At 55.7% G+C, this 26,538-nt stretch overlaps 1 protein-coding gene across 7 annotated transcripts in view; it reads left to right on the top strand.

Moving 5' to 3' along the window:
* Positions 1–26,538, top strand: part of PPIL2 (peptidylprolyl isomerase like 2) — a 41,662-nt gene that overhangs the window by 12,108 nt on the left and 3,016 nt on the right. For 5 of the 7 annotated variants that reach the window (XM_036014545.1, XM_036014546.1, XM_036014544.1 and 2 more), the window contains 19 exons: positions 4,171–4,220; positions 6,314–6,359; positions 8,648–8,710; positions 9,943–9,994; positions 14,043–14,094; positions 16,615–16,706; positions 17,537–17,626; positions 18,603–18,678; positions 19,444–19,604; positions 20,617–20,692; positions 21,286–21,392; positions 21,788–21,877; positions 22,185–22,218; positions 22,772–22,889; positions 24,472–24,528; positions 25,187–25,259; positions 25,369–25,431; positions 25,527–25,666; positions 25,907–26,029. In XM_036014545.1, coding sequence (XP_035870438.1) covers positions 4,171–4,220; positions 6,314–6,359; positions 8,648–8,710; positions 9,943–9,994; positions 14,043–14,094; positions 16,615–16,706; positions 17,537–17,626; positions 18,603–18,678; positions 19,444–19,604; positions 20,617–20,692; positions 21,286–21,392; positions 21,788–21,877; positions 22,185–22,218; positions 22,772–22,889; positions 24,472–24,528; positions 25,187–25,259; positions 25,369–25,431; positions 25,527–25,666; positions 25,907–26,003 — 1,537 coding nt within the window. In that variant the 3' untranslated portion in view covers positions 26,004–26,029. Of the gene's footprint in view, positions 1–1,556; positions 1,701–4,170; positions 4,221–6,313; positions 6,360–8,647; positions 8,711–9,942; positions 9,995–14,042; positions 14,095–16,614; positions 16,707–17,536; positions 17,627–18,602; positions 18,679–19,443; positions 19,605–20,616; positions 20,693–21,285; positions 21,393–21,787; positions 21,878–22,184; positions 22,219–22,771; positions 22,890–24,471; positions 24,529–25,186; positions 25,260–25,368; positions 25,432–25,526; positions 25,667–25,906; positions 26,517–26,538 lie in introns of those variants that run through there. The other 2 variants (XM_036014549.1, XM_028528407.2) reach the window with 2 other exon arrangements.

Raw genomic sequence — 26,538 nt, 5'->3', positions numbered from 1 at the left:
TGTGCAATCCCATGGACTCCCTGTAGCCCGAAGAGGTTGTCAGTCTAGGGCCATCCTGAGGCCCTGAGGCCTGAGCTTGCATATAGCAGGAGAGCAGGGCAGGGCTACTGTGAAGTCCCCTTGCTTGCAATCTAATAGGGGAATCCAGCCCTGTGCACTTTGAAAGAGAAATGAGTGAGGAGAGAGTGCTGCCCCTTGCATCAGGGACCCTGTGGCCCCTTACTTGAACCCACTGAGCTGTAAGTGTACCTTTTTTTTTCTACACCCAGCCCCTAAAAACAAGCCTTATCTGGGTGCAAGTTTACAAACAGTGATCTGTTCCCTCCTTAGAGGAAAATGAGCTGGTGTGTCAGTTTTCAACTTGGCACTTCCCTAAGGAATTTCAAGGATAGTGACTCTAGTTGTCACCTCACACGCTGACTTTAGAATCACACCTGCACGTGAGATGTGAGTCCTCACAAAATACTTGATGACTGCTGGACATTAGCAGAGATTCATTGCCACTGTGTATGTCCCACAATTTGCTCTGGACTGGAGATAATAAGCCAAGCAGTTGGGGTCCCTTCCCTTAAGGATTTACATCCCATCCTCGTGCGTGTGTGCGTGCGTGCGTGCGTGCGTGTGTGTGTGTGGTAAACCAGTATATAGCTCAAATTAATACAGGATTACAAGATGTGAAAAAGCCCTATGGAAGCTGAAATGGAGATGTATGGGGTGGGTGGGTGGGTGGTCAGGGAAGGTGTCTCAGAGGAGGTGACATTTATATTGAAACCTAGAAATGAGAAGGAGCCAGCCGTGAGATGGGATGAGAAAGGCAAGGACATCTAGCTTTGGGTGACTAGGTAGATCGTGGTATGGTGGAGGAGAGTGGAGACCGGGGGCTAAGGGGTGAAGGATGGAGAATTCTGCTTTGAGGAGACACGTTAAACTTGAGATCAGCAGATACCCAAGGAGAGATCAGCAGTCTGGAGCACTGGCAATTTAGTGTTGGGCGTCAAGGTTAAAAGTGGTACTTAAAGCCACGGTCACCCAGTGCTTGAGTGTTGACCGAAATCCAGGGCTCAGGCTGGGACACAAGAACGTGATTTGGTCGAGGGAAGGGTGGGTCAGAAGAGACCAGAGGGATCAGTGAGGGCTTTGGACTTTCAGGTTTAGGCCTCAGAAGAGGGTCCTGGATGCGGTGGGGACCAAATGCGTGGAGAGAATGGGAAGTGAGGGTGTACACAGCGAATATGGACGTCGCTTTGGAGGCATCTGTCACTGAGGGGGAGCAGAGATGGGGCAGAGGCTGGTGGGACTTTAGGTTCCTGGCATACTATTTAAAAGACCTGAGAACACAGGTCAAAGCAGCACGGGTTTGAGTAGGATGGCACTGAGTCGGGGCTGGGCGTGTAGGCGAGGCGCTCAGGTGAAGACCGGGCTACCAGGAGGAGGCAGCTCAGCTCCGACCAAATCCTATCCCAATCAAGAACTCCGTGGGCCGAGCACCTGCGCCGCCAGCAGACTGACTTGCGTGCCTCCGGCGACCACAGTTCCCGGCATGCTCAGCGCCCGCTTCCGGGGCGGGACCCGGAAGTAGTTACACGGTGGGGCCGAGACGCGGTGGTCCGGGTTGTGTGTTGAAGATTTTCCGTGTTTACCAGTCCTGCCACTGCCACCTCTGCCGTCATGGGGAAGCGACAGCACCAGAAGGACAAGATGTAAGTTGAGCCGCAGCCAGGAGCTCCTGGCTCTGCTTGAGCCCCGCCCTGCCTCAGTCCCCGCCTGTCCCGCACTCTGCCAGTTCCCCCTTCCCGTTTTTCAGAGCTGGTCCCCAGAGCCCCTCTCAGAAGTCGCTTCCTCCCAGAAACTTCCGCTGCCCTCCCCGGGTGGGGTAATTCTCCCCCACAGCCGCCGAGATCTCCCGGAATCCCGCCTTTGGAGGCGTTTGCCCTAATAGACCACAAGTGCCTTCACCTGGGCGCGGCCTTCTCGTCGCCCCAGCGCCCCTCGGATACAGCCCCTTCGACTTCGCTTTTGCCCAGGACCGCCCCACTGTCCACTCGCGAGCTCTGCTCGTGAATTAGTCCCTCTCTCTTCTGCATCTCCTGTCTCTCCCAGTGTGCCGGTTTATAGCCATCAGCCTACACGGATGCTACAGAATCAGTTTAAGACCAACCTCGTCCATGTCCCTCTCCAGTTGCTACCGTGTATCTAACGTGAAAGCGCTGTGTGCCCTTGCCGTTTTCTGCTGCCTCTTGAAATCACTTCAGTGAGGTTTTTTGACTCTCAACACTATACTTGTCAGGATCCCAGTAACTTCCTTGTTACTAAATCTAGTGGTCAGTTCTCAGTCCTCATTTCGTTGGGCTTCTCAACAGCATAGGACACAACTGACCACGTCTCCCTGAAGCCCTTCTTTGGTATTTGGGACACCACACGTTCTTTCACGCTCTTTATTTTCCCTCTACCTCAGTGGCCTCTCTCTTTGTTGGATCCTCTTCCCCATCTTCCAGACCCCACAGGTCGACATCCCCCAGGTTTCTGCTCCCACTTACATTCTCCGTGGGTGACTGCAATAGCCAGCTGCTTAATTGATATCTCCACTTAGAGGTCCAACAGACATATCGAAGTTAATATACCCCAAATGAGACCCTTTTAGTGCCTGAGCACAGTGCCCCTGTTTTCCTTGTCTCAGTTTGCTCAGGTCAGAAGTCTGGGAGTTAGTCTTGGTGCCTCTTTCTCCTCCAGTCCATCAGTAAGTCCTGTTGACTCTTCCAGGGACTGACCACTGTCTCTCCCACCAATTCCTTCCACATAGGCAGGAGTTGTTTTTTGTTTTTAAAATTTTTATTAAAAACAAAACAAAACAAAACCTGGCTGGCGTAGCTCAGTGGATTGAGTGCGGGCTGGGAACCAAAGTGTCCCAGGTTCGATTCCCAGCCAGGGTACATTCCTGGGTTGTAGGCCATAACCCCCAGCAACCGCACATTGATGTTTCTCTCCCTCTCCCTCTCCCTCTCCCTCTCCCTCTCCCTCTCCCTCTCTCTCTCTCTCTCTCTCTCTCTCTCTCTCTCTCTCTCTCTCTCTCTCTCTCTCTCTCTCCCCCTCTCCCCCTCCCTCCCTCCCTCCCTTCCTCCCCCTCCCTTCCCTCTCTAAAAATAAATAAATAAAATCTTTTAAAAAATTTTAAAAATTTATTTATTTTTAGACAGAGGGGAAGGGAGAAAGAGGGAAACATCAATGTGTGGTTGCCTCTCATGCGCCCCCTACTGGCAACCCAGGCATGTGCCCTGACTGGGAATTGAACCTGTGACCCTTTGGTTCTCAGGCTGGAACTCAACCCACTGAGCCACACCAAGCCAGGACTAGGCAGAGTTTGTGTCAATTCCTTCTTGGACCTTTGTAGTCATCTCCTGATTGGATTTCTGTTCCTTCTCTTTTATTTTATTTTCAAAAGATTTTTTTTTTTAATTTTTAGAGAGAGAGGAAGGGAGGGAGAAGGAGAGGGAGAGAAACATTGGCTTGCAACCCAGCATGCACCCTGACTGGGAACTGAACCTGCGACCTTTCGGTTTGCAGGTCAATGTGCAATCCACTGAGCCACACCAGTGAGGGGCCTGCTCCTTCTCTTGCTTGTCCCTCTACACGCAGCAGCCCGAGTGATGCTATGAGGACTTACATTAGATCACATCAGGGCCCTGCTCCAAACCCTCCAACAACTTTCCATCCAGCTTACAGCAAACCCAGAGTCCTCACCTGATCTGACCACCATTCTTGTCTCCTTCCTTTCCTGTCACATGCCCCCATGCACACTGTATATCAGTGACTTCACCCTTCTTTGGGAACACAACAGCTTTTCCTGCCTCATGGCTTTTATATATGACATGTCTGCTTGGTCCTTCTGCCCGGAGAGCCCGTCCCCTAGAGATTCACATGGCAAGCTCCTGCTCATCTTCAAGCCTTCTGTTAATTCAGTTCATTTGCTCCAGATCAAAGCCGGACTGTTTGTGTTTGCTTACTCATTTGTCTATTGCATGCCTGTTGTGTTTATCATTATGTGCCTGTCACATAGTAGGTGTTTAATAAACATTTGCTGAATGAGTGAAATGACTCAGTCACCCATTACTTCTGGAGACTCTGCCCTCTTTACAGTGGGGGTGGAAGTAAGATTCTCTCTCTCTCCTTCAGGTACATTACGTGTGCTGAGTACACACACTTCTATGGTGGCAAGAAACCAGGTAAGGCATGAAATCCTTCTGTTCCCCTTGGTATGTGTGGGGTGTAATTAAGGGATGATGTCTTTACTGTACAATGAGCCTGTAAAAATGAACAGTTAGCCCTGGTCGGATAGCTTGGTTGGGTAGAGCCCGTCCTGTTACGCCAAAGTTGTGGGTTCGATTCCCAGTCAGGGCACACGCAAGAGTCAATCAACGAGTGCATAAATAAGTGAAGCAACAAATCAAGGTTTTTCTGTCTTTGTCTCCCCTCCTTCCTCTTTCTCTAAAAATCAATAAATAAAAATTTAAAAAATTAACAATGAGCAAGAACATGGAAACTATGGTAGACAAAGAGGCTGAGGACAGACAATTCAGAAAAAAGAAAGTACACTAAAAATATGAGAAAATGTTTAGTCTTGGTTAATTTTTTTAAATGTAGGTTAAAATAACATTCTTTTCTCTATCAAGTTAGTAGAGGCAGGCATACCTTGTTCTGTCGCACTTTGCTTTATTGCGCTTTGCAGATGTTGTGTTTTTGAGCAAGTGTAGGCATGATTTTTCCAACAGCATTTGCTCACTTTTTGTCTCTGTCACATTTTGGGAATTCTCACAATATTTCAGGCTTTTTCATTATTGTATTTGTTTGGTGAACTGTGTGTCTTTGATGCTACTGTTGTAGTTGTTTTGAGGCATCATGAACTGTACCCAGATAAAACAGCACACACAATCAGTACATGTGTACTCTGGCTACTTCATTGGTTGGCTAGTCCCTCTCTCTCCCACTCTCCTTCTTTCCCTTTGCCTCCTTCTTTCAATATTGCTGAGATACAGCAATATTGAAATTAGGCCATTTAATAACCCTACAGTGGCCTCTAAGAGTTCAAGTGAAGGGAAGAGCTGCCAGTCTTGTACTTTAAGTCAAAAGCTAGACATGATTAAGTTAGAAAGGCACATGGATAGCGGAGCTAGGCTGAAAGCTAGGTACACCTCCTGCACCAGTTAACCAAGTTGTGAATGCAGCAGAAAGTTCTTGAAGGAAATTAAAAGTGCTACTCCAGTGAACACACAAATGGTATGAAAGCAAAACAGCCTATTGCTGGTATGGAGAAGGTTTCTGGCTAGAAGATCAAACCAGCCACAACATTACTTAAGCCAAAGCCTAATCTAGAGCAAGGCCCTGACTCCGTTCAATGCTGGGAAGGCTGGGAGAAGTGAGGAGGCTACAGAAGAAAAGTCTGAAGGTAGCGGATATCGGTTCATGGGATTTAAGGAAAGAAGCCATCTCCATACCAGAAGTGCAAGGTGAAGCAGCAATTGCTGATAGAGAAGCTGCAGCAAATTACCCAGAAATCTAGCTAAGATAATGAAGGTGGCAACAGTAAACAAAAGATTTTTGATGTAGATGAAACAGGCTTATATTGGGAAAAGGTGCCATCTAGGATTTTTGTAGCTGGAGAGAAGTCGATGCCAGGCTTCAGTGCTTCAGAGGCAGGCCGACTCTCTGGTTAGGGACTGATGCAGCTGGCGACTTGAAGTTGAAGCCGGTGCTCATCTACCATCCTGCAAGTCCTAGGGTCCTGAAGAATTCTGTTACATCTACTCTGCCTGTGCTCGTAAATGGGACAGTGAAGCCTGGATGACAGCACATCTGTTTACATCATGGTGTACTATTTAAAGCCCACTGTTGTGATCCGCTGCTCAGGAAAAAATGTCCTTTCAAATATTACTATTCATTGGCAATGAACCTGGTTACCCAGGAGGTCTGATGGGAGATATACAATGGAGTTAATGTTATTTTATTTTTATTTTTTTATAGATGTTATTTATTTATTTTTAGAGAAGGGGAAGGGATGGAGAAAGAGAGGGAGAGAAACATCAATGTGTGGTTGCCTCTCACACACCCCCTACTGGGGACCTGGCCTGCAACCCAGGCATATGCCCTGACTGGGAATCGAACCAGTGACTCTTTGGTTCACAGGCTGGCGCTCAATTCACTGAGCCACACCAGCCAGGGCTGAACTGTTTCTTAAAATGTAATTGAACTGTTGGTAGAAATACATACGTGAAATTTTTTACAGAAATAACGTTCTGTCTCTTATTTTTGTTTTAAATAGATATTCCACAAACAAATTTTCGTCGTTTACCCTTTGACCATTGCAGGTGAGTTTCGAGGGTTTAATTTTCTGTTAGTAATCATTCTCTGAAACACAATTATTCGATAGTGAGTCTGATCCTTGCAGATGCAGATAGGGATCTGTGTGTTGCCTCCATTCAGATCTTTCTGGAAGTGGGAGAAGATGACTTAGTAAGAACCAGTGATTATTTTCTTCTTATTTTGTGTCTGTGTTTACAAGTTTGCTTTTTTAACTTCATTCTTACCTTCCAAGGTAGGTAGACTCTGTTGTTAAGCCTGCTTACTTCGCTTAGAAGAGCGAAGTCCCTTGCCTTACATCCTGGACACGGTGCCACTGAGGCTCGAACCCTGTGGCCTGCTGCAGGCTGGTGCCTTTCACACTTTCCCTCGGTCAGAGTCTAAGTAGTAACAGCAGTAGAAATAGTCTGATGCCGTGAGCCCCCTGCCATGGGAACGTAGGTCACCTGTGGGGGTGGGAAGGGACTCAGCTTTAGAGTCACTCAAATGCTTCTTCCCACCCTAGTTGGTATGTGTATGAACAGAAGCTGCGTCTGCTGGGAAAGTGGGACTAGGACTGTTGAACCCCAGGACACTGGGGGCTGTGGGGTGTGTGGGTCTGGTGGTCCCCTTGGGCCTGATTTTCCTAAGTTTGAGCCAGGGTCGTCTCTGCCCTGTACACGTGCATGTCTGCACAGCATTCCTCCCTACCCCCCGAGTTCTGATTCCATTGGTCAGAGTGAGCCTTGAGAGCTGACAGAACTCTCCTGGTGACCCTGGTACTTCAGCCAAGACAGGTCAGCCACCTACCACAGGCTGGCGAGGGGGCAGGCAAGGCCACTGGCCTGTCTGGGGAGCTCAGGAGGCTCCCTGCAGCGGTGAGTGAGGGCTTTCCCTGCTCAAAGCATTTGCTGCAGGGGGTGAACAAATGAGACCCAGGCGTCTTTGGCTGGGTTTCTCCCCACCCCCACCAGGTCTAGTCATCAGCTTTGTGAGAACATCTTACTCAGGTTGGGTATGAATGGATTGTATGGAGATACTTCCATCTTTGGTTCCTGTTTCCTCCAGGAGGTCTCTGATCTGCTTCTCACCTGTTTTTTAACTACATTGGGTACTGAGTAAAAATGCGCTTTGAGAATGTGCCCTTTGGGTACCATTTGGGAGGAGGTATGACCATGTCTTGCTGCTTGGAGCTTGATTTGGTGCCGGGTCCTGCTGTGGCTGGTCCCCAGCAGCATTAGCAGCGCCACTGGGTTAGAGTTACTTTTGGGCCAAAGAAAGGGCTTCCTGGGGCAGCATCCAGGAAGGTGCCCCCCATGCTGGCAGGCTTTCTAGATTCCAGGGACTGACCTGTGCTGACCAAACTTACAGGTGACCAATGTATAAACAAGCCAGGTCAGCCTGGGCTCTTGATGGCTAGTGGCAGAAATACCATGCAAGAAAAAAGGGTGTCGGTTCAACGAAGTCCACCAGGAAGCCTTCCTCTGTAGGCTCTCCTTTTCTTTTCTTTTTAAAAAATTGATATTAGAGGAGAAACATTGATTTGTTGCTCTACTTATTTATGCATTCATTGGTTGATTCTTGTATGTGCCCTGACCAGGGATCGAACCCACAACTATGGGGTATTGGGATGACACTCTAACCAACTGAGCTACCAGGGCAGGCTCTGCTTTTCTTAAGGAGACCCTTCATGAGGAGGCAAATGACCTGTGGTAGTCTGGGCCTCTTTAGGTCCCTCTGCCCCCATACCATGCATTAGAACTTACCCTGGGCTCCTGGGCCCTCAGGCCTTGCCTGAGTCATGTGTCTGCCCCGGGACATGTGGGGAGAACTGTGGGCGCACTCTGTGGGCAGAAGCCCCGCCAGAGTTTCTTGGGATGGGCAAGGGCAGTTCTTAGTACAAAACTGCGGCCTGCCTGTGCTTGCCGTATGAGGTGTTGGAGGGTGTACTCCAGGCCTGCCTGTCCCAGGCCACCTCTGGGGTCCTCTCTGGGGACTGATCATGATCCCCTGTGTATTGTATGTCACAGCTCAGGGTGTAGAGAGGACCAGGCTGTGGTCATCCTTAAGCCCCCTCACCACCTCCTGGGACCCTTGCCTTCTACTTACTGGTTTGTGCCGGGTGCTGCTGAGGGGCAGGATGTGGGGGTCACCTCGGTGCCGGCACCCATCCCAGGCTGTGCAGGCTGCACTAGAAGTGTTGGAGGACTGGCTTCCGGCTGCAGGAGAGAGGGGCAGAGGGATAAGTCACAGGAGGCATGTGGCAGTGGCCTGGCCAGTCCACTACATAACCAGGAGTGACCATGTCCTTTCTCAGTCTCTCTCTGCAGCCCTTCAGCTACCCGGTCTGCACCCCTGAAGGCGTCGTCTTCGACTTGCTGTGAGTTCTCTCTCGACTTTTGAGCTAACAACCAGGGTGAGATCAGTGACATCCACTCAGGAAGGGGGCATGGGGCCAGCCGGAGGTCTAGTGGTCCCAGGCAGTGCCAGACCAGGCCACGCTGAGGTCCTGGAACCCTCGGGAGCCCTGGGGGGGACTTTTGGGGACCCAGAAGGGACTGCCAGGGCCTCAGAGATGAAGCCACAGTGCTGCTGTGCATCCCCCCCCCCCCCCCCCCCCCCCCCCCCCCCGGCAGGCAGCTCTGCTGGCAGGTGCTGGTGTCTCTTTTTGGAGTGGCACTGACCTCCGCGCAGGTGGGCCCTGTTGTTCTAATTGGCACTCGTGTTCTTGTTTTGGAATATTAATGCACTAAATATTTTTCACTCAATGAGTCATAATTAGGATGTGTACTTTTCCAGTGCTTTATTTTGAAGCATTATGTTCTGTTTTGTGTTCCAACATAAGCCAGCTTATATAATTTTCTCACATTTCAGACTTATTTAGAAAAATTGGAAAATATCCCAAAGGGGAAATTTACCATAATCACACTATCTGGGATAACCACGCCAATATTTATACTTACCTTTTTCTGTGAGTTTATTGGTGGTAACTTGGTTGAGTTAATACCATGAAAATAGCTCTGGATATATTCTTTCTTTCTTTTTTTTAAAGATTTTATTTCTTTATTTTTAGAGAGAGGGGCAGGGAGGGAGAATGAGAGGGAGGGAAACAGTGTGTGGTCGCCTCTCACACGCCCCCCACTGGGGACCTGGCCCGCAACCCAGGCATGTGTCCCAGCGGTAATCGAACAAGCGACCCTTTGGCTCGCAGCCCCCGCTCAATCCACTGAGCCACCCCAGCCAGGGCTGGATCCATTCTTTATTCAGTCACCATGAGAGCTTTTCCCCCGTGTTACTCAGAATTCTCCAGAAGTTAAAATTTTGATGGTGGTCCATTATCTCATTTTATGGATATATCAACATTTGTGTACATCTTATTTTGCTAGCTTGTGTTGTTCATACGTAACTGTAATGAAAACCCTGAACGTACTTTGAAACGATGTTTCCAGAAATGTCCTCTGCTTCCTTTGACGAGGCAAGGCGCTCCTTTCCTGGCCTCTGCCAGCAGAAGTGGAGGCGGAGCGGCACCCTCCGCACCGGTCCCCAGGAGCAGCTCCCGGGACTGTGCTGCCCTGCCCATCGCGCTGATGCTGTCTGTTCTCGTCCCTTCAGGAACATCCTCCCCTGGCTTAAGAAGTACGGGACCAACCCCAGCAATGGCGAGGTAGGGGTTGTGCCAGAGTCCGGGTGATGCCGATGCACGCTGTCCTGTCGCCTGCCCTCTGGTTCTGTGGGTTTTTGTGCACACACAGGAGTGGCAGAGGACCACTCGTGGGGCGCAGTGAGGGGACTGTTTTCTCTCTGCACCTGTTCCTTTCTGGAAAGGTTTCTTATGTGCACACACGCGTGCACGGCCTCCATCTTTCCTTGGGCTGTGGGCGTGATCACTTGCAGGAATTTCTCTGTACTTTGCTTTTGTATCCTGCAGCGTGTCGGGGATCTGAGCGTGTCAGTGCGTGAAGCCCTGCCCGGTCCTTGGGCGGCTATGTGTGCCCTCGTGTGGGGGCACCGCAGGGGGTTTGAAGCCGCCCGCTGTTGCGAGCAGTGATCTGGGAGGGCCCTTGCACTTGCCTCCCTGGGCTCTCAGGAGCGTCGCGCTGGCAGTGCCGGGGCCCTGGGTGGGTGGGTGCGTTTCTGTTCTGGCAGCTACTGGCCGGTTTCCTTCGGAAGTTGCGCCTTTCAAACTCCGAGCAGCAGTGTGTGGAAGAAAATGCCTGTTTCCCTGTACCCTCCGCAGCCCTGGATATCATCTGTTTCTTTGACTTTTGTGCTGCATGAGGGCGAAGGTCTTTGTAATTTGTGTTTTTATTGTGAGGTGGGTTAAGCGGCTTCTAATGTGTCATGCACGCAGGCCCGCTGTCGTGAATTCTGTGTGCCCGGAAGAGACTCCCCAGGGTCAGGTGCCAGCGTATTCTCCGCTGCTGCGCCCACTGCACACTTTTATCTCAACCCCATGGTGTGTCCACGGCCTAGTCACCCGCTCTGGTCTCTCCTTCCCCACGCTGCAGCTTGTGCCCACTTCTTCGTTTATTCAGTTTCCTCCTTCCAGCAGGAGGGTGTTGGCCTGTGCCGTGTGCGGGGCTGGAGCTGTGAGCAGAGCAGAGGCGGTGGGAGGCAGAGATGCTGGCAGAGAGGGACGTGAGAGAGGGGGGAGGGCGAGTGGGCTTGGGAGATGTCTTGGGGCAGTGCCGTTGAACCTAAGACCTGGGGACAAGGGGAGATAGGGGCAGACGGGCCCACATCTGGGAACCTTGAAGGCCTTGGATGGAGCTGGGTTTGTCCTTGGTGGGTTAGAAGCCAGGGATGTGTTGTGATCTGGCCTCTGATGTATTTTTTAAAGATTTAATTAATTAATTATTTTTTAGATTTTAGAGAGATGGAAAGGGAGGGAGAAAGAGAGGGAGAGAAACATCAGTGTATGATTGCCTTTTGCACGCCCCCACTGGGAACCTGGCCTGCAACCCAGGCACGTGCCCTGACTGGGAATCAAACCAGTAACCTTTGGGTTCACAGGCCAGTGCTCAATCCACTGAGCCATACCAGCCAGTGTGGGTGGCTTTCGTTTTAAAAGCTCACTCTGGCTGCTGTGTGGGGAACAGACTGGGGAAGTGAGGGCAGAAGCTGAAAAAGCAGCCTGGGGGCTGTGCACTTGTCTGGACAAGAGGTGCTAGGTGAACTTGGACCAGTGCGGAGGCCAGGGAGGTAGAACAGAGAGGCAGGACTAGTGGGACTCACCGAGATACTGTGTCTCCCCAGGCCAGGGAGAGTGCTGTGGTAACCTTCTAGTGCAGTCATGTGTTAGGAGGACCAGGTCAGTTAGCATGGCCTGTACCAGGGACAGGCAAGTGGAACCAGGTGATCCAGCCTGTGCTTGGGTTCCAGGCTAGTGGGGTTTGGCAGGAAGGTGGATCCCTCAGAATCAGCGCCACAGGTAGCCCAAGGAGAGGGGGGGCACGGAGTGGGGGCAGGCAGTTGGGCTGGAGGTGGGATGAGGAGGGCACCCAGGGAGGGTGGGACTTCTGTGTGACCTTGGAGGACAAGGTGGCTCTGCCAGGGTGTCTGGGGCAGTGTTTGAGGCTGAGAGGTTAGCCTGAGGACAGCGTGGCCTGTGGAGGGGTTTGGCTAGCAGTGTGGGCACTGGCACTGTGGGGCTGGACAGACGCCATGAGTCCGTGTGTCAGGTTGAGGCCCCGGCCTGACCGGGAAGGCACTGGGCTGGGTGAGGCCTGGTAAGCTGTGACACAGACCCTGCAGGTCATAGTCATAGTCGTCGTCGTCGTCGTCACCGTTTTCAGGGAGGCCCGAGAGGACTGGGTGTCATGAGGCTTGAGGGGGAGGGAGGGAGGCGGGGGAGGGAAGTGCACAGCGTCCTGTTGCCGGCCTAGGGCTGGTGAAATGTCTCTGGTTTGATCTTTACCTGGCTGTGCTCTTGTTACCTGTTTTCTGTGTGCTGCCCGCACACCTGGGGCCCAGTGACATTCTGGGCGGGTCAGGCTGGAGGCACTGGGAAGCGAAGGAGCTGGGCTGGCGGCGCGTGTTCTGGGAGCAGCTGCTGAAGGCCTGTGGCTTTCCCCTTTCAGATGGTCGGGGATGCAGGGTGCTCCTCCCCAAGGAGAGCCCTCTTTCCCGTGTCTGCTGTGCTCTTCCCTTGTATTTTTTATTTTTGTCATTGAAAGTGTGACCATCAGTGTTCTTCTGTGAGATCTGCCTGGGAGCCACTGCAGCCTTCCAGGGGCCTCCTGCAGGGCTCGGGTTTTCAGGGTGCGTTCCCTTCCCTGGCACGGAGGCCCTGCCTGCCGCCGGGGAGCAGCCGGTGTCCAGGCTGGGACTCCTCTGCCGAGGAGGGTCTGTCCTTTGCTCCCTCTGGTGGTTTCCAGGCCCCACTCTGCTCCCGAGCTCCCTCATATTTCCTCCCTCCCTCCCTCCCTCCTTCCCCTCTCTTTTCCTCCCCTCTCTTCTCCTCCCCTCCCCTTCCTTCATCACCCAGGGCTCAACCTTGTATTTTCTTGTCCCCACCTGTCCCCATGTCCTCTGCCTCTTCCCCATTTGGTTGTGTCTGGGGTGTTTTTGTTATTTGGGGTTCCCCCCCACAGATGCCCTGCAGGGGTCTCCAAGACGTGTGTGTTGCTCTGGGCTCAGCTTCCCACCATGTCCATCATGGTGAAGGTCAGCTAAGCCCTGGCTGGCTTGGCCCCCTGTCACTTCCCTGGGCCCCAGGACGGGCGCGTTGTGTTTGTGGGGTGTGTGGCCTTGGGCCCAGGGCGCCTGAGCCTGAAGGAGAAGGGCTGCCTTGTGGGAGCGGCCTGGGAGCAAGGCCCTTCCATCTGTCCCGGGTCCGAGGCTCACCTGTGCAGACCTGTGGGGTGAGCAGAACAAAAGAGGAAGGGACGAAGCCAGGTTTGGGGCAGCGGGCAGGCCACTGTAGGGGAGGGAGGGTGCAGGGCTGGAGCTTGGCTCAGGGGCCCAGCCCCAGGACACCCCCCAGTGTCCCCTTTGGGCTCTGGGTAGGTAGGGCTGGGCTCCCGAGTGGCAGTGGCTGCAGGGACATGGACTCTGAGTCAGGTGCTCCCCGTGGGCAGCTTTGTCTCCCTGCTCCAGGGTCTCTCCACAGCCCCCTTCACCGCCTCCGGCGGAGGCCTTCTCAGCGGGGCTGCCGCTTCCCTCTGGCTGCCAGGACTCGGTTGCACCGAGAAGTCTCCTGCAGGAGAGGCAGACCGCACACACAGAGAAACGCTAGAAAGTAGAGGATCCCATCACAGTTTCTCTTAGCATTTGGGCATATTTATTTCTTCCCCCCGACTTTTTAGTGTTTTGTCTTTCTTAACTAGTTTATACAACAGAAGAAGAAGGTGAACACCACCCAGCTCAAGAAATACATTCGCTTTTTAATTTAAGAAATAATCAGTGCTTGCCATGAGACTAACTGAACGTCACAGAGTGTAAGCAAACCTCCCCCTCGGCCTCCGGCCTCGATGTCAGCCCCTGCGCTCGGGGTCGGTCTGCTGGCCCGGAGGCTGGGGTTCCGCTGTGCAGCCCCCCGTCTGGGTGAAGTGCTGTGTCCTGGGCGCCCAGGTCAGCACCTGTGCCTGTTCCCTTGGGGAAGGCTGGGGCCATCCGAGACTTCCCCAGTCTGCGGCGTCACCCGGCCTCTGCATTGTCAGCCTTCGTGTCAGCTGCTGCTCTTCATTGTTAATTACAATTCTACTTTTCAGAAACTGGACGGACGGTCCCTGATCAAGCTGAACTTCGCCAAGAACAGCGAAGGTACGGGACCTCTTTTACAGCCAGCTTAGGGGCTGGCCCACAGACTGCAGCTGCCGCCTCTCACCAGGTCTCCGCAGACCCAGTTGTTCCTCTCTGGTCAGCTGGCTGTTGCTCTTAATCTCTCAGAGATGTAGCATAATTCTTTCTTAAGGGTCCGGGTAGTTTTTAAAGCTGAGGTGGTGCAGCCTTGGGTTTTGGTTATTTCTTTCCACTAAGGCGGCCGGGCCATGTGGGCCTCTGGTGGCCTTTGTGGGCACAGGTGGGCCGTGTGGCTCTGGTCTGCTCCTGGCTGGAGGCAGAAGCTGCGGAGGCCGAGAGGCCCAGGGCGGGTGGCTGGGCGGTGGTGTGGGGGTGTGACGGAACTGTGGGGTGGCTCTTGTGCTGGGCTTCTCCGCACCACTGGTGGTAGAGCCGGAGCCCAGCTGGGGTCCTCCTGCTTCACGTCCCTGCCCACCCTGTCACTGGCCAGATGCCCTAGCTGAGGCAACCCCCAGGGGCACTGACCTTGCTCTCGGTGCTCTGTGGGCCTGGCATGGTTCTCTTGGCCTGTGCAGACCCTGGTCAAGGCTGGTGTCCGTGCTCACTGGGTGTGTGTGTTCTAGGAGACACTGACGCACCTGAGGCTGGGGCCCAACGGTCCTCATTGAGACAGAAGCACAGAGCTTCAGGGACAGTCCCTGGGGGTCAGGGAGCTCCGCCAGCCCTGGCAGCCGAGTGCTGTGGGCTTCCCTGCTCGGAGGTCAGCTGATTCGGGGAGGCCCACAGTGTGTCTCATTCAGCAACTATGTGCTGCGTGCCTGCCATGTGCAGAGAGAACAGGCCAGGTCTGTCCTGGAATGAAAGGAGCTTACATTACAGTAAGGGAGGAAGCTGACAGTACATCACTGTGGTGTAGCGGATGCTGTTCTAGCCAGGGACCAAAGTAAAGCAGGGTGAGGAGAGAGAAGGTCGTAGGAAAACTCATGGACAGAGTTTGAGTGGAAATCTGATGGGAAGGAGGTAGGGAACCACGTGGGGATGTGGGGGGAGAGCATTCCAGGCGGAGGGTACAGCCAGTGCAAAGGCCCTGAGGTGAGTCTGGGCGCAACCAGGAGTCCAGTGCTGCTGGACCAGTGTGTTGAGGGCTGGAAGCAGAGGCTGTAGCCAGAGGGGTCGGGAGCAGGGGAACCGGGTGCAGAGCAGTCCTGTGGGGCTTGGGCGGCTGCTGGAGGGCCCAGATGGGAGCCAGAGAGGAAATGGGATCTGTCTTAATTTTTGCCCATGAACACCTTTGGCCTAGCAGTCACCTTTTTTTGTTTTTGTATTTTGCTTCGTTTTGTTTTTAATTGACAATCTCAATCCTGGTTGGTGTGGCTCACTGGATGGAGTGCCAGCTTGTGAACCAAAGGGTCACTGGTTTGAGTCAGGGCACATGCCTGGGTTGAGGGCCGGGTTCCCAGTAGGGGGCGTGGGAGAGGCAACCACACATTGATGTTTCTCTCCCTCTCTTTCTCCTTCTCTGTCTAAATATAAATAAATAACATCTTTAAAAAAGAAAAAGAAGATTTCAGACACGTGAGAGTAGGTGTTGCGTGTGTGTGTCTCCACCAGCCAGCTGCAGTTCCCGTCCACTCACCTGTCTGGTTTTATCTGCGTTCCCACTGTGCACCTGCTTAGGTGATTTTTAAAGCAGATTCTGACACTGTATCAGTTCATTGTACATGCTTCAGTGTGTATCTCTAAAAGATAAAGACAGCCCCGACCAGTGTTTCTCAGTGGGTTGGGCATTGTCCTGCAAAGCGAAAGGTTTGATTCCCGGTCAGGACACGTGCCTTTTGTTGCAGGTTTTGTCCTGGTTGGGGCATGTAGGAAAGATAACCGATTGATGTTTCTCTCTCACATCGATGCTTCTCTCCTTCTTTTTCTCCTTCCTTTCCCCCTTTCTAAAAATAAATAAGTTAAATAAGTAAATTTAAAAAAAGATAAGGACTTAAAAATAATCATCACAATACTACTTTTACACCTAAAAGATTAACAAGAATTCCTTAATATCACTGACTGTCCAGCCAATGGTCAAATTTCTAGAATGCTTTCATAATTATTTTTATATAGTTTGCAAACCAAGATTATTTAAAGGCCCACACAAATGTGTGTGATTGATACATCTAAGTCTAACAGTCTGTAAGTGTTCCCCCCTTTGCATTTTATTTGTTGGGGCTTATTTGAACAGGCTCCTGGCTACCTGTAGGGGCTGGTGGGGAGGGGCAGGGACGGCAGGAGTTTGCTGCAATATCCCGGCGCCAGGGTGAGGGATGTGGCAGGGCTTGGGGTGGAGGAGAAGGCTGGGGGCTGGTGGAGCAGGCACCTCTGGGGAAGGCCATGCGGGGGCTGGGTCTTGTGGGATGAACAGGAGTTTCCCGGTGGCTTTGGAGGAGGGGCTGGAGTAGCTGGCTGTGCCTCCAGGCCCGGTCTGGGTGTGCTGATGCTGGTTCTGCGTGCCGCCTTTCTCTGACTGGTCTGCCTGTGCACGCCTCTCCCCAGGCAAGTACCATTGCCCGGTGCTGTTCACCGTGTTCACCAACAACAGCCACATCGTGGCCGTCAGGACCACCGGCAACGTATATGCCTATGAGGTAGGTTCTCGGGACCTGAGGCACGTACAGGCTCCCCAGGTGTGTGCTCCTGGGAACCCTCGTCTGGGCTCTGGGATTGCCCTGGGCACAGCGTGCCCCTGTGGGGCCGCCAGCACAGCCGAGAAAAGGCAGGGCCTTCCTCCAGCCTCTGACCCGAAAACTGGGTAGTTCTTTTGTACCCAGGGGTCCTCCCCACAGTCGGCTTTCAGAGAGACTCTTAGGCCCTGGGAGGGACCCTGTGCTCTGAGGGTAGGCTCCAGCGCCTTGAGAGGAGTCCTGAGCCCCCCAGTTCTTGGAATCCCCAAGAGGAGTAGATGTGGACTGGCGGGCAGGTGTGGGGAGGGGAGGCCCTGGTTTCTACACGGGTCATTTTCTGGACGTGTCAGCAGAGGGTTCGGACAGCAGGAGTGTAGGCCCCTTGTTGTGGGGCAGCCCTCTCTGAACTGTTTTCACACCTGTCCCTGGCCATCGGCAGCATCCAGGTGGCCAGTGCTGCCCTAGGGTCTCTGGGGGTGACACCATGCCCGAGTGTGCATGGATGTGGGGGAACTTGGTACGGATGGATGCTTTGTTGAGCCTGTCTGCTGATGTTGAGACATGTCACAGAGCGCCCTGTGAGGAACCTTGTTCAGGGGGCTGAATTTGGGTTTCCGGGGCTCCACAATCCTCCCCCGGGGTGGCAGGGCCGTGACTGTGAGCTCTCGGTGGGCACACGGTCATCCTGTCTTTCGTCTCCCTGCTGGAGCAGTGCCGTTGTCTGGGCGGGCTGTAGGCTCCCAGCACCGGGCTGGGGACAAGCACCGTCACAGCTGCCTTGCTCCCGACTGCAGGCCGTGGAGCAGCTAAACATCAAGGCCAAGAACTTCCGAGATCTGCTGACTGATGAGCCCTTCTCCCGGCAGGACATCATCACCCTCCAGGTGGGTGTCCTTTCCCCCTGTTGTCCCCAGGAGGGACCACCTGAGAACCTTGGCTCAGCTCCCCGCGGCCAACCCCACCTCTCCACCCAGCCTTAGGGGCTTCCTCTCCGCCACCTGTCTGGTCGTGGTGCCCCAGCTGCTACTGACAGTGTTCCCGCCTCCTGCCTCCTTCCGCTTGGTCGCATGGGCCTTTGCACTTCCCCAGCGTGGCCCTCGAGTCTCCTCCTTCCCGGCCTGTCCCTGCTGTGCCAGGGCCCCTCCTCTCTGTCCTCAGAGCCATCTCGGCATCTGAGTGGCCTCTTTGCAGGCCTGGCTCTCCTCCCGCCCTCTTTAGAGTGGGAGCAGGTATGTGCTCTGTACCCCAGCATTGGGCACAGGACACCCCTGAAGGTGTCGGAGTACCCTGGGTGAGTTAATAGAAACATGTACGTAGGAAATCCAGGAGTGACTTACACAGGGACAGTCCTGTGGCTTGTCCCATTTTAATTGGAGGTTAGTACACATTCCCTCCAAGGGGGCGGGCTGGCTGTCCCCAGGGCCTGAGAACCTGTGGGGCCTGTGTCTGGCCACCAGGCTGAAGGGAGGGGTATGGGGCAGCCTGTGGGAGGCCTGGAGGTGGGCATGCTGTGCCTGCCCACGTCCCCTCGAGGACTCCATCCATCCTATGGCTGCCTAACAACAAGGGACACTTGTCAGCTGTGTGCCAAGAAGTGGCTGTGGTTGGGTCAGCAGCCGTCTGAGCCAGTCTCCACCCACCCCCGCTGTGGCCCTGCCTGGGGCGGAGCCCTCTCCCAGTCCTGGTGCCCCTGATCCATGCTCGACCTACCAGGTCTCCTTGTAGCCACTGGTGTCTCTCCTCCTGGCCCAGGACCCTCGTGCCACCCAGCCCTCCTCCGCAGCAGGGCGGCCACGTGGCCACAGCCCTGGGCCTGACGCAGTGCTGGGCGCTCTGCTGCACGTGTTCCTTTTGCCATAGGACCCCACCAATTTGGACAAATTCAACGTCTCCAACTTCTTTCACGTTAAGAACAACATGAAAATAACAGATCCAGGTACGAGCAGCCAGGGGTGGTCGGGGTGCTGGGGGTTGAGGGGAAATGGGAGGGAGCTCCCTGGGCAGAGCCCCCGCCTCCTGGGGCCAGAGTCGTGATCAAGCCGAGGCAGGCCTGGCATTTCCCGAGCTGACGTTCAGCTTCTGTGCGGAGACTGGCAGGACGACGCTGGCCCACGCTGCCCTTAGTGAGCCGGGTGTGGTGGGTGCCAGCTGGGCCCTTATGCTTTAGTGCCCACAGCCTCATGCGGGACGGGCCTGGACACCTGTCCTCCCCACTCCACACTGCTCCGGGGATCCTCGGGGCTGCTTCCTCGGCCGGGCCCTCAGGTCCTGGATGGGGCCCTGTCTTTGCTCCCTGGAGACCGTACCTGTTGTTGCTTCGGGGACTGGTGGTCAGGCAGGCTGGGGGGTCCTGTAGGGGCTGGCGAGTTGTGGGGACTGCTCGGCTGGCTGGGCGCCACCACTGGGGGCTGTTTGTGAACACCATTGGGGTCAAGGCCGGGCTGGGGACAGAGACCAAAGCCAGCTCCAGCAGAAGCCTCGGCGGGCAAGCTGCTGCCCTTCTGGGCTGTCCCCTCATCCTCTCCCTGCACACGCCTTCCTGGGTTTGTAGCGACTACGAATGTCACCGTGGTGGAGGCTCGGCCTGTGTTCTGGTCTGGGTTTCTGCCGGTACTGTTCCCTCTGGCCTCTTGTCCTTGTCATGTGCATCTGGGGACATCCCCGGGAGCTCAGCTGCTCAGGCTACCTTGCTGTTCTGCAGATGAAGAAAAGGCCAAGCAGGACCCATCTTACTATCTGAAAAACACAAACACCGAGACCCGGGAGACACTGCAGGAGCTCTACAAAGAGTTCAAAGGGGACGAGGTCCTGGCGGCCACCATGAAAGCCCCAGAGAAGAAGAAGGTGGACAAGCTGAATGCCGTGAGTAGGAGGAGGGCCACAGAGCTGCCAGCTGAAGCACCTCCTCTTCAAAGCCCCTCGGAGTGGGGTACATTTGGAGGGGAGGCAGCTGGATACAAGAGCCGAGGTACCCTTGGGGGCCCAGAGGACAGCTGCACTGAGGAGGCCGGGGAGCCTGGGACAGACGTCCTAGGTGGCTAGCTGCCAGGTGGCTTTGGTGGTACCGCATGACACAGTGGCTCAGGCTTGCAGGTCTGTGGGAGGGGGTGTCCGGGGGGTGTGGGGTCACTGCCCTACACAGCTGGTCACGGTCATGTGGTGCCCAGAGCAAAACCAGGGACAGATGGTGGGGCATTTCAGTGGTGCTGAGGGGAGGGAACAGGGGTGTTTGGTGGCCGCCCCTCCTGGGCAGTCAGGCTCACTTCTCACCGCGCCCAGTGGCTGGTCTCGAGGCCCTCAGTCAGCAGCGATGGCGCCAGCATCAGTGCCTTGGTCTGTGGGGCCTGGAGCTGCCCTCCCCCGCTTCAGCCTGCAAGCTGGGGCTGTGGGGACGGGTGGCGGGGCTCTGAGTTCCCCTCCTTAGAAAAGTGTTCAGGAAAATTTGCAAAAGGAAAAAAGTGTGTTGTTCTTCGCTCCGCCACTCTTACTTAACACCAGAGCTCTTAGCATTTTGGCGTACTTCCTTCTGCTGGGGAGGAATCCCTCCTTTTATCTTTTCCCTCTGCCAAGGATGAGGAAGTATTTCTATGGCTCATGTTCATGATTAAAAGTGTAATGTGTTGAATTGTAGAAACTGAAAATTTTCAAAAGGAAACTAGAGCCCCTCATTCCTTGGGGCCTTAGGGGAAGCCAGTTTGGGCTGGGCCATCCTGTCCCCAAGGAAGTTCCTGGTGAGATCTTGGGTGGTGGTCAGGACGCCATCCTGGATGGGAGGGGTCGAGTAGGGGCCTGAGCAGGGGCCAGCTGGGTCCCACATCCCCGACCCACCGCCTCCCAAGGCGCCGCTGACGTGCCCACGTGGTTCTCTTGGCAGGCCCACTACTCCACTGGGAAGGTTAGCGCCTCCTTCACCTCCACCGCCATGGTGCCCGAGACCACACACGAAGCAGGTAGCTGCCTCCCTTCCTCCATCGCCAGGGCTGCTGCTTAACGGCCGCTCAGGCATGTGCCCTGTCCCCCATCCTCACACTGCTGCGTCGGGTCTGGGCTTTGTGGGCCCTTAGGCAGCTCAGAAAGAGTGGGGGTGGCAGGGGACGGGCCCTTTTGGAGCTGTGTTTGTGTCTGTGATGGGGGAGGCTGTAGCAAGGTCTGGGCCTGGGTCAGGAGGCACCCCCCCATGCCACGTCCTGCCTGCTGGGCACCCCCCACCCCCTGGCCTCTTCCCAGGCTGCCCATGGCACCTCAGCCCTGCACCAAGGCTGCTGTTATCATCCTCAAGCTCTCTTCCTCCTGGGTTTTAGGCCTGTCAGGTCCCCGACTCTCCCTTCCCCACTGCCCACCTCTCTGCACCCCCTCCAACCCCCGCCGGGCCTTCCCAGCACCCCTGCCGGAGCTTCCGAGCCCTCTGTGCCCTCTCCTGTGCTCAGCCAGGGCGGGTCCCTGGGCTCCCCACCGGGCTGGGGCTCGAGTTCAGCCCTTGGTGGAGTGGGGTGTGGCTGTCTTCGGGTTGGAGGAAAGCACAGAGCTCGGTCTCTGCTCGCAGCGGCCATTGACGAGGACGTGCTGCGCTACCAGTTTGTGAAGAAGAAGGGCTACGTGCGGCTGCACACCAGCAAGGGCGACCTCAACCTGGAGCTGCACTGCGACATGGTGGGTGTGGCGGCCGTCCCCTCCCCCGCCCACAGTCGTTTCCAGGGCCTGAAACCTGGAGCAGCACTTAGGATGGGCTTGTAGTGGAAAATGACCGCGTCCTCCGGAGGGCGTGGAGGCCCCCCTCCCCCAGCCCTCAGATGCAACCCTGCCAGCCACGTGCTGTGTCTCCTCCACCCAAGTCCTGCAGCAAGCACACACCGGAGTCACACCCACTGCCCTGCGGCCCTTGCTCTTGGCAGCTACAAGTTTCTTGTTGTTCAGCGTCATGGGTGCTTACTGTGGCACCCGTGGGCAGCTGACTCTCTCCCGCTGTGTGATCGGGGCTTGGGTGGCATTCATGACCCTTCCTCGGCTCCTTCGTGCCTCACAGGGGTGTCTGGGCTATTTTGCAGACACCAAAAACCTGCGAAAACTTCATCAGGCTCTGCAAGAAGCAGTATTATGACGGCACCATCTTCCACAGGTCCATTAGGAACTTCGTGGTGAGCTATGTGGGCCAGCGCCAGCCTTGCGGGGCCACACGGACCCTGGAGGGGACTGCTGTTGCACTCAGGAGCCTCTGCTCCCCGGGCTGGGAGCCTGCCCTTTGAATACCCTACCTGGCCACTCGGGGCTTGTGCAGATGGAACTGGGAAGGTGTCTGTCCTTGCCAAGAGCTCAGACCCCTTGGGACCCATCTGGCGGGAGGGAAATTGCTTCCGCTAGTGGACAATGGGCAGTTGCTGAAGGGCCGGCAGGGCATCGGGGTCACAGGGCATGGCTTCTCACTGGCTTTCGTTCTTCCTGCAGATCCAGGGGGGTGACCCCACTGGCACAGGCACAGGTAGGTACTGGCGCTGGGGCTCCCTGGGCAGCTGCGGCTGCCCCAAAGGGGCGCCCTGAGGGGTAGGTGGGTGGGGGCAGGGCTGAGAGTTCCAGATGTGGACACGGGTGGGCCAGGCAGCAGGGTGCCGTGAGACCTTGGGCACGTCCCTGTTCTCTCATTTTGAAATGGTCGTGAAGCCCAAATGGTAGATGGAAATGGGAGTGTGTTGCCTCCACAGGGCTCCGGGGCACCCACCTTGGTCAGAGGGCCAAGGGATGCTTCAGGGAGTCCGCAGCAGAGGGAGGTTGCGCCCCGCGCCAGATGTCTGTCTGCCCTCCCACTGCCTCCCAAAGCCCCCCTCAGCTTGTGTGCCGCTTGGGCACAGGCCCGCCCACTCACCCACGTGGGTTAGCAGTAACGTGTGACCTTCAGCCTTCACTCCGTCTTCAGGGCCAGGGCTGCCCTCCAAGGGCCCAGTGCCCCTTGAGACCTGGCATGGGTTTCTGGAGCCAGCTGCACCCAGCTAGGACCCGGGCATGCTTGCTGCCAGCCGTGCTCCTTTCTGTTCCAGGTGGGGAGTCGTTCTGGGGAAAACCCTTCCGAGACGAGTTCCGGCCCAACCTCTCGCACACGGGCCGAGGCATCCTCAGCATGGCCAACTCAGGGCCCAACACCAACAAGTCTCAGTTGTGAGTGGCTGGGCGGCTGTGGGATGGGTCTGGGGAGGAGGTGCAAGGCTCCCTGCAGGGTCCCCCTCAGCCTTGCCCTGAAGGTTGTGCTTGACTCGAATCCAGTCAAGGCGCGCAGCACCCCTGGGCAGGCGGGCGACTCACAGGTGACACAGCCCAGACCTGCCGAGCGCAGGCGTGTGCACTTCCATGCAGAGCAGGTCAGCAGGCAGCACTGCACCCTGGGGCATCTGCCTGCGAAGGACCAGGTGGCCGGAGTCCCCAGGAGATGCAGAAAGGCCTCCTGGAGAAGGTGCCCCGTGAAGTGGATGTGGGCGTGGGCACGGGTGCTCAGGCAGGGAGGGGCAGGCTGAGCGTGGGAGGGGCTGGAATCCGGGTCTGGCCTGAGCAGCCATTGCCGGGGTACATTATGGCAACTCGGGTACCTGGTTAGGGGACGAGAATTCTGCTTTGACGGCTGTATTGGATGCCTGGGACACCCACCTGTTCTTAGTGGGTTTACATGTTGGTGCTAAGAGGACGCAGGTGGGCTAGAAGTACAGGCCTGGGTGTCCCGGGCAGGGGTGGGGGCCCACCAGGGGCAAGAATGGGCAGTTGGACCTGCCCTGGTGCAGGTGGAGGAGAGGAGAGGCTCCTGGCACCTCTCCTCCCTGCTCCGCAGTCTCGTTTTCCATTTCTGTGTGAACTGGGGTCTCGTTCTGGCCTCGGTTCTGTTTACTGCTAGTTGTGCCTGCCCTGCTCTCACCCTCCCTCGGTTCCGAGGAGCCGCAGGTGTGGACTGAGACGGGGCAGGGGAGGTTGATTTGGGAGTGGCTTTCTGGGACATTCGATAGTGTGCACCTGCCCAGCTTTTTGGGGGGATTTGCGGGGAGGGCTCCGTCTAGGCTTGTTTCTCTCAGTTGGCCCTCGTCAGCCTTCCCTCGGATCTTTGGGGTTTATGCGTTTCATTACTGACAGTTTCTAAGAACCCCTAACTCCTACTTGTATTTTTGAAGCCTGTACTTATTAGGTGGTTTGTATTTTTCTGGTTAAGGTCTTTTTAGGTGTCATCTATATTCCAAATAATGTTTTAAAATATGTGTTCCTGTGTATCTGTCTCTAGTTTTCAGTTGTTAAGGGGGATTTCTGGAAACTTTGGAAGGCCTTAAATTTTTTTTTGGAGGCAGGAAGATTTTATTCTTGTATTACATATTTATGCTATTTTTGTATGTGAATGCACACAAAGCAATTTCATTTTCTTCCATTTGTGCTGGCATCACTTACAGAGAAACCCTTCCTTTTCCAGCTAAAGGGCCGCCCTGCTGTTGACTGGTGCGGGGAGATCACTCCTCTGAGCTCTCACCTTTGTCCTGTGACTGGCCAGCCCCCGGCCTCATGGGCACAGGGCAAAAGCAAGGAGGAGCTGGGACCGTTTGGGAGTCTGGGCCTCTCCCCTGGGGAGCCCCCATAGGGCGGAGCCCTTTTATACCAAAGGTCCCCTAGCTTAGAAGTGACTAGTTTGTGCCAGCGGCCTTGGGGGACAAGGCAGGCCGGGGTAGGGTAAGCTCCATGCCCTTCCTGACCCTTCTGTCCTCCTCCCCAGTTTCATCACCTTCCGCTCCTGTGCGTACCTGGACAAGAAGCACACCATCTTTGGGCGGTAAGAGAAGCCACTGCACAAGGCGCAGGGTGTCGGCGAGGGCAGCCTCCTGCCCCAGCCGGGTCTCGCTGCCTCTTCCCTAGGCCTTGCCCTATACTCCTTTGTCCTCCTATCCCTACCAAGGTCATGGCCATGCATAAGGGGGGACTTGGGGCTTCTCTGTTGGGCAGGGGACCTTGGGTAAGGAGAGGCCAGCTCCAGCCCTGCCTGGTCGGTGTCCTGCTCAGAGTCAGCCCCTCAGTTCACCTTTGGATGATCCCAGATCACCTGTCTGGGCCACCTCCTTTGCCCCCATTCTCCCGTCCAGGGGTCAGCAGACTTTCCCTGTGAAGGCCTGGGGGTATTTCCAACTCTGTGGCCTCAGGGTCTTTGTCGCACTCCTCAGCCCTGGCTGTGGTGTGAAAGCAGCTACAAACAGTGTGGGAGCGATGGCGGCCCGCCAGACCTGCTTCTCAGGCTGCTGCTCTCCCAGCCTGCGCCCCTGCCCCTGCCCCGTGGGCCTTTCTGGATCCAGTCCATCTGTGCCCTTGTCTGTGTGGGGCCTCCGTGGGCCCTCAGCCCAGGCCCCTTCCCAGCCCCTCTTCCTGTCACGCCAGGACTTGGTCCTTGGGGGTGCCCCGAGCTGGGCATATTAAGAGGCTGCCTCCCTCTGCTACAGGGTTGTCGGGGGCTTTGACACACTGACGGCCATGGAGAATGTGGAGAGCGACCCTAAAACCGACCGTCCCAAGGTACATGTCCTGGGAGAACAGAGGGGCTGCTCCGCAGGCTCGGCTGGGCAGGTGGGGGGCCCCGTTGCCTCCCGCCAGCCCGGCTCACTGGCCCCCCGCCCCACTGCAGGAGGAGATCCGCATCGACTCCACCACGGTGTTCGTGGACCCCTTTGAGGAGGCCGACATCCAGGTGAGGAGGGAGCAGCTGCCACATGGGGAGGGACTTGGGGGAGTCCTGTCCAGCCCGAGGGGCTGTGGGCCAGCTGTCACCCTGCTCCACCACAGATTGCTGAGGAACGGAAGAAGACCCAGCTGGAGGAGGCAGCCCCAGAGAGCACAGTGAAGAAAAGCCAGCCCAAGTCAGGGAGCCAGGGCCCCCCGATGTACCGCCAGGGGGTGGGCAAATACATCAGCCCGGCAGCCACGTGAGTGCAGGGGGAGCCAGTGTCTGTTCCCACGGTGCGCCCCACGAGTTGGCCGCTGCAGGCCAGAGCTTGCTGGGGGCGAGGATGTAATGGGCACCGGGGTGAGCAGGTGCTGGGAGGATCCCAGCAAGCTGAGGGGCTCACACTTAGGGTGGGGTGGGGGGGCAGTGTGCAGACACGTGGCTTGCACCTCGGGGGCTGGCCCCCACAGCAGCTGGAGTCCCACTCTTCTCTTCCCAGGAAACGTGTAGCAGACGAGGAACCATCAACCAGTGCAGCTGTCCCTGTGGCCAAGAAAAAGCCCAGCCGAGGTTTCACGGACTTCAGCTCGTGGTAGCGGTGGGCCTGCTGCTCTGGGTCCTGGTAGGGACACAGCGCTGGGGCTTGTGTCCCGCATCCTGGAGGTTTTCTGCCCTTTGGGCTGTGGCTCAGCAAAGCTCTTGCCTGGGTCTCCTTTTCTGGCCCTGGGAGCCTATGGGTCTCCTCATCTCCCACCCAGGGCTGGGCCCTGGCCCTGTTTGCAGGCCTGTTGTCTCCTGACCCCGTTTCTGTCACCTTGTTGGGGATGTTGGCTCCATGTGGTTCCCAAGCAGCAGCATCACCTGGAAGCTTGTTAGAAACATTCTCACACCCTGGGCCTTGTGACCTGGAGGCGATGGTGGCGCTTTGAGGTCTGTGTTTGGACGCTAGTGGTTTGAGGACCCTGGACTAGTACTTTGATGTTATTTCCAAAAACCTTTTCTGCCACCTCTTGCTTGGGTTTGTTGTGTCCACCCCAGCAAGGACCATGGGTGGTTGCAGTCCGGCTCTGCTGCACACACCTGCACTGGCGTGCCTGGCTCTGGGTTCCACTTCAGGGCCACCCACCCACC

This window comes from Phyllostomus discolor, chromosome 13, assembly GCF_004126475.2.
Source record: "Phyllostomus discolor isolate MPI-MPIP mPhyDis1 chromosome 13, mPhyDis1.pri.v3, whole genome shotgun sequence".
Classification (NCBI taxonomy): Eukaryota; Metazoa; Chordata; class Mammalia; order Chiroptera; family Phyllostomidae; genus Phyllostomus; species Phyllostomus discolor.
The sequence above is the reverse complement of the archived record's forward strand: the minus strand, read 5'-3'. Positions and strand labels throughout refer to the sequence as shown.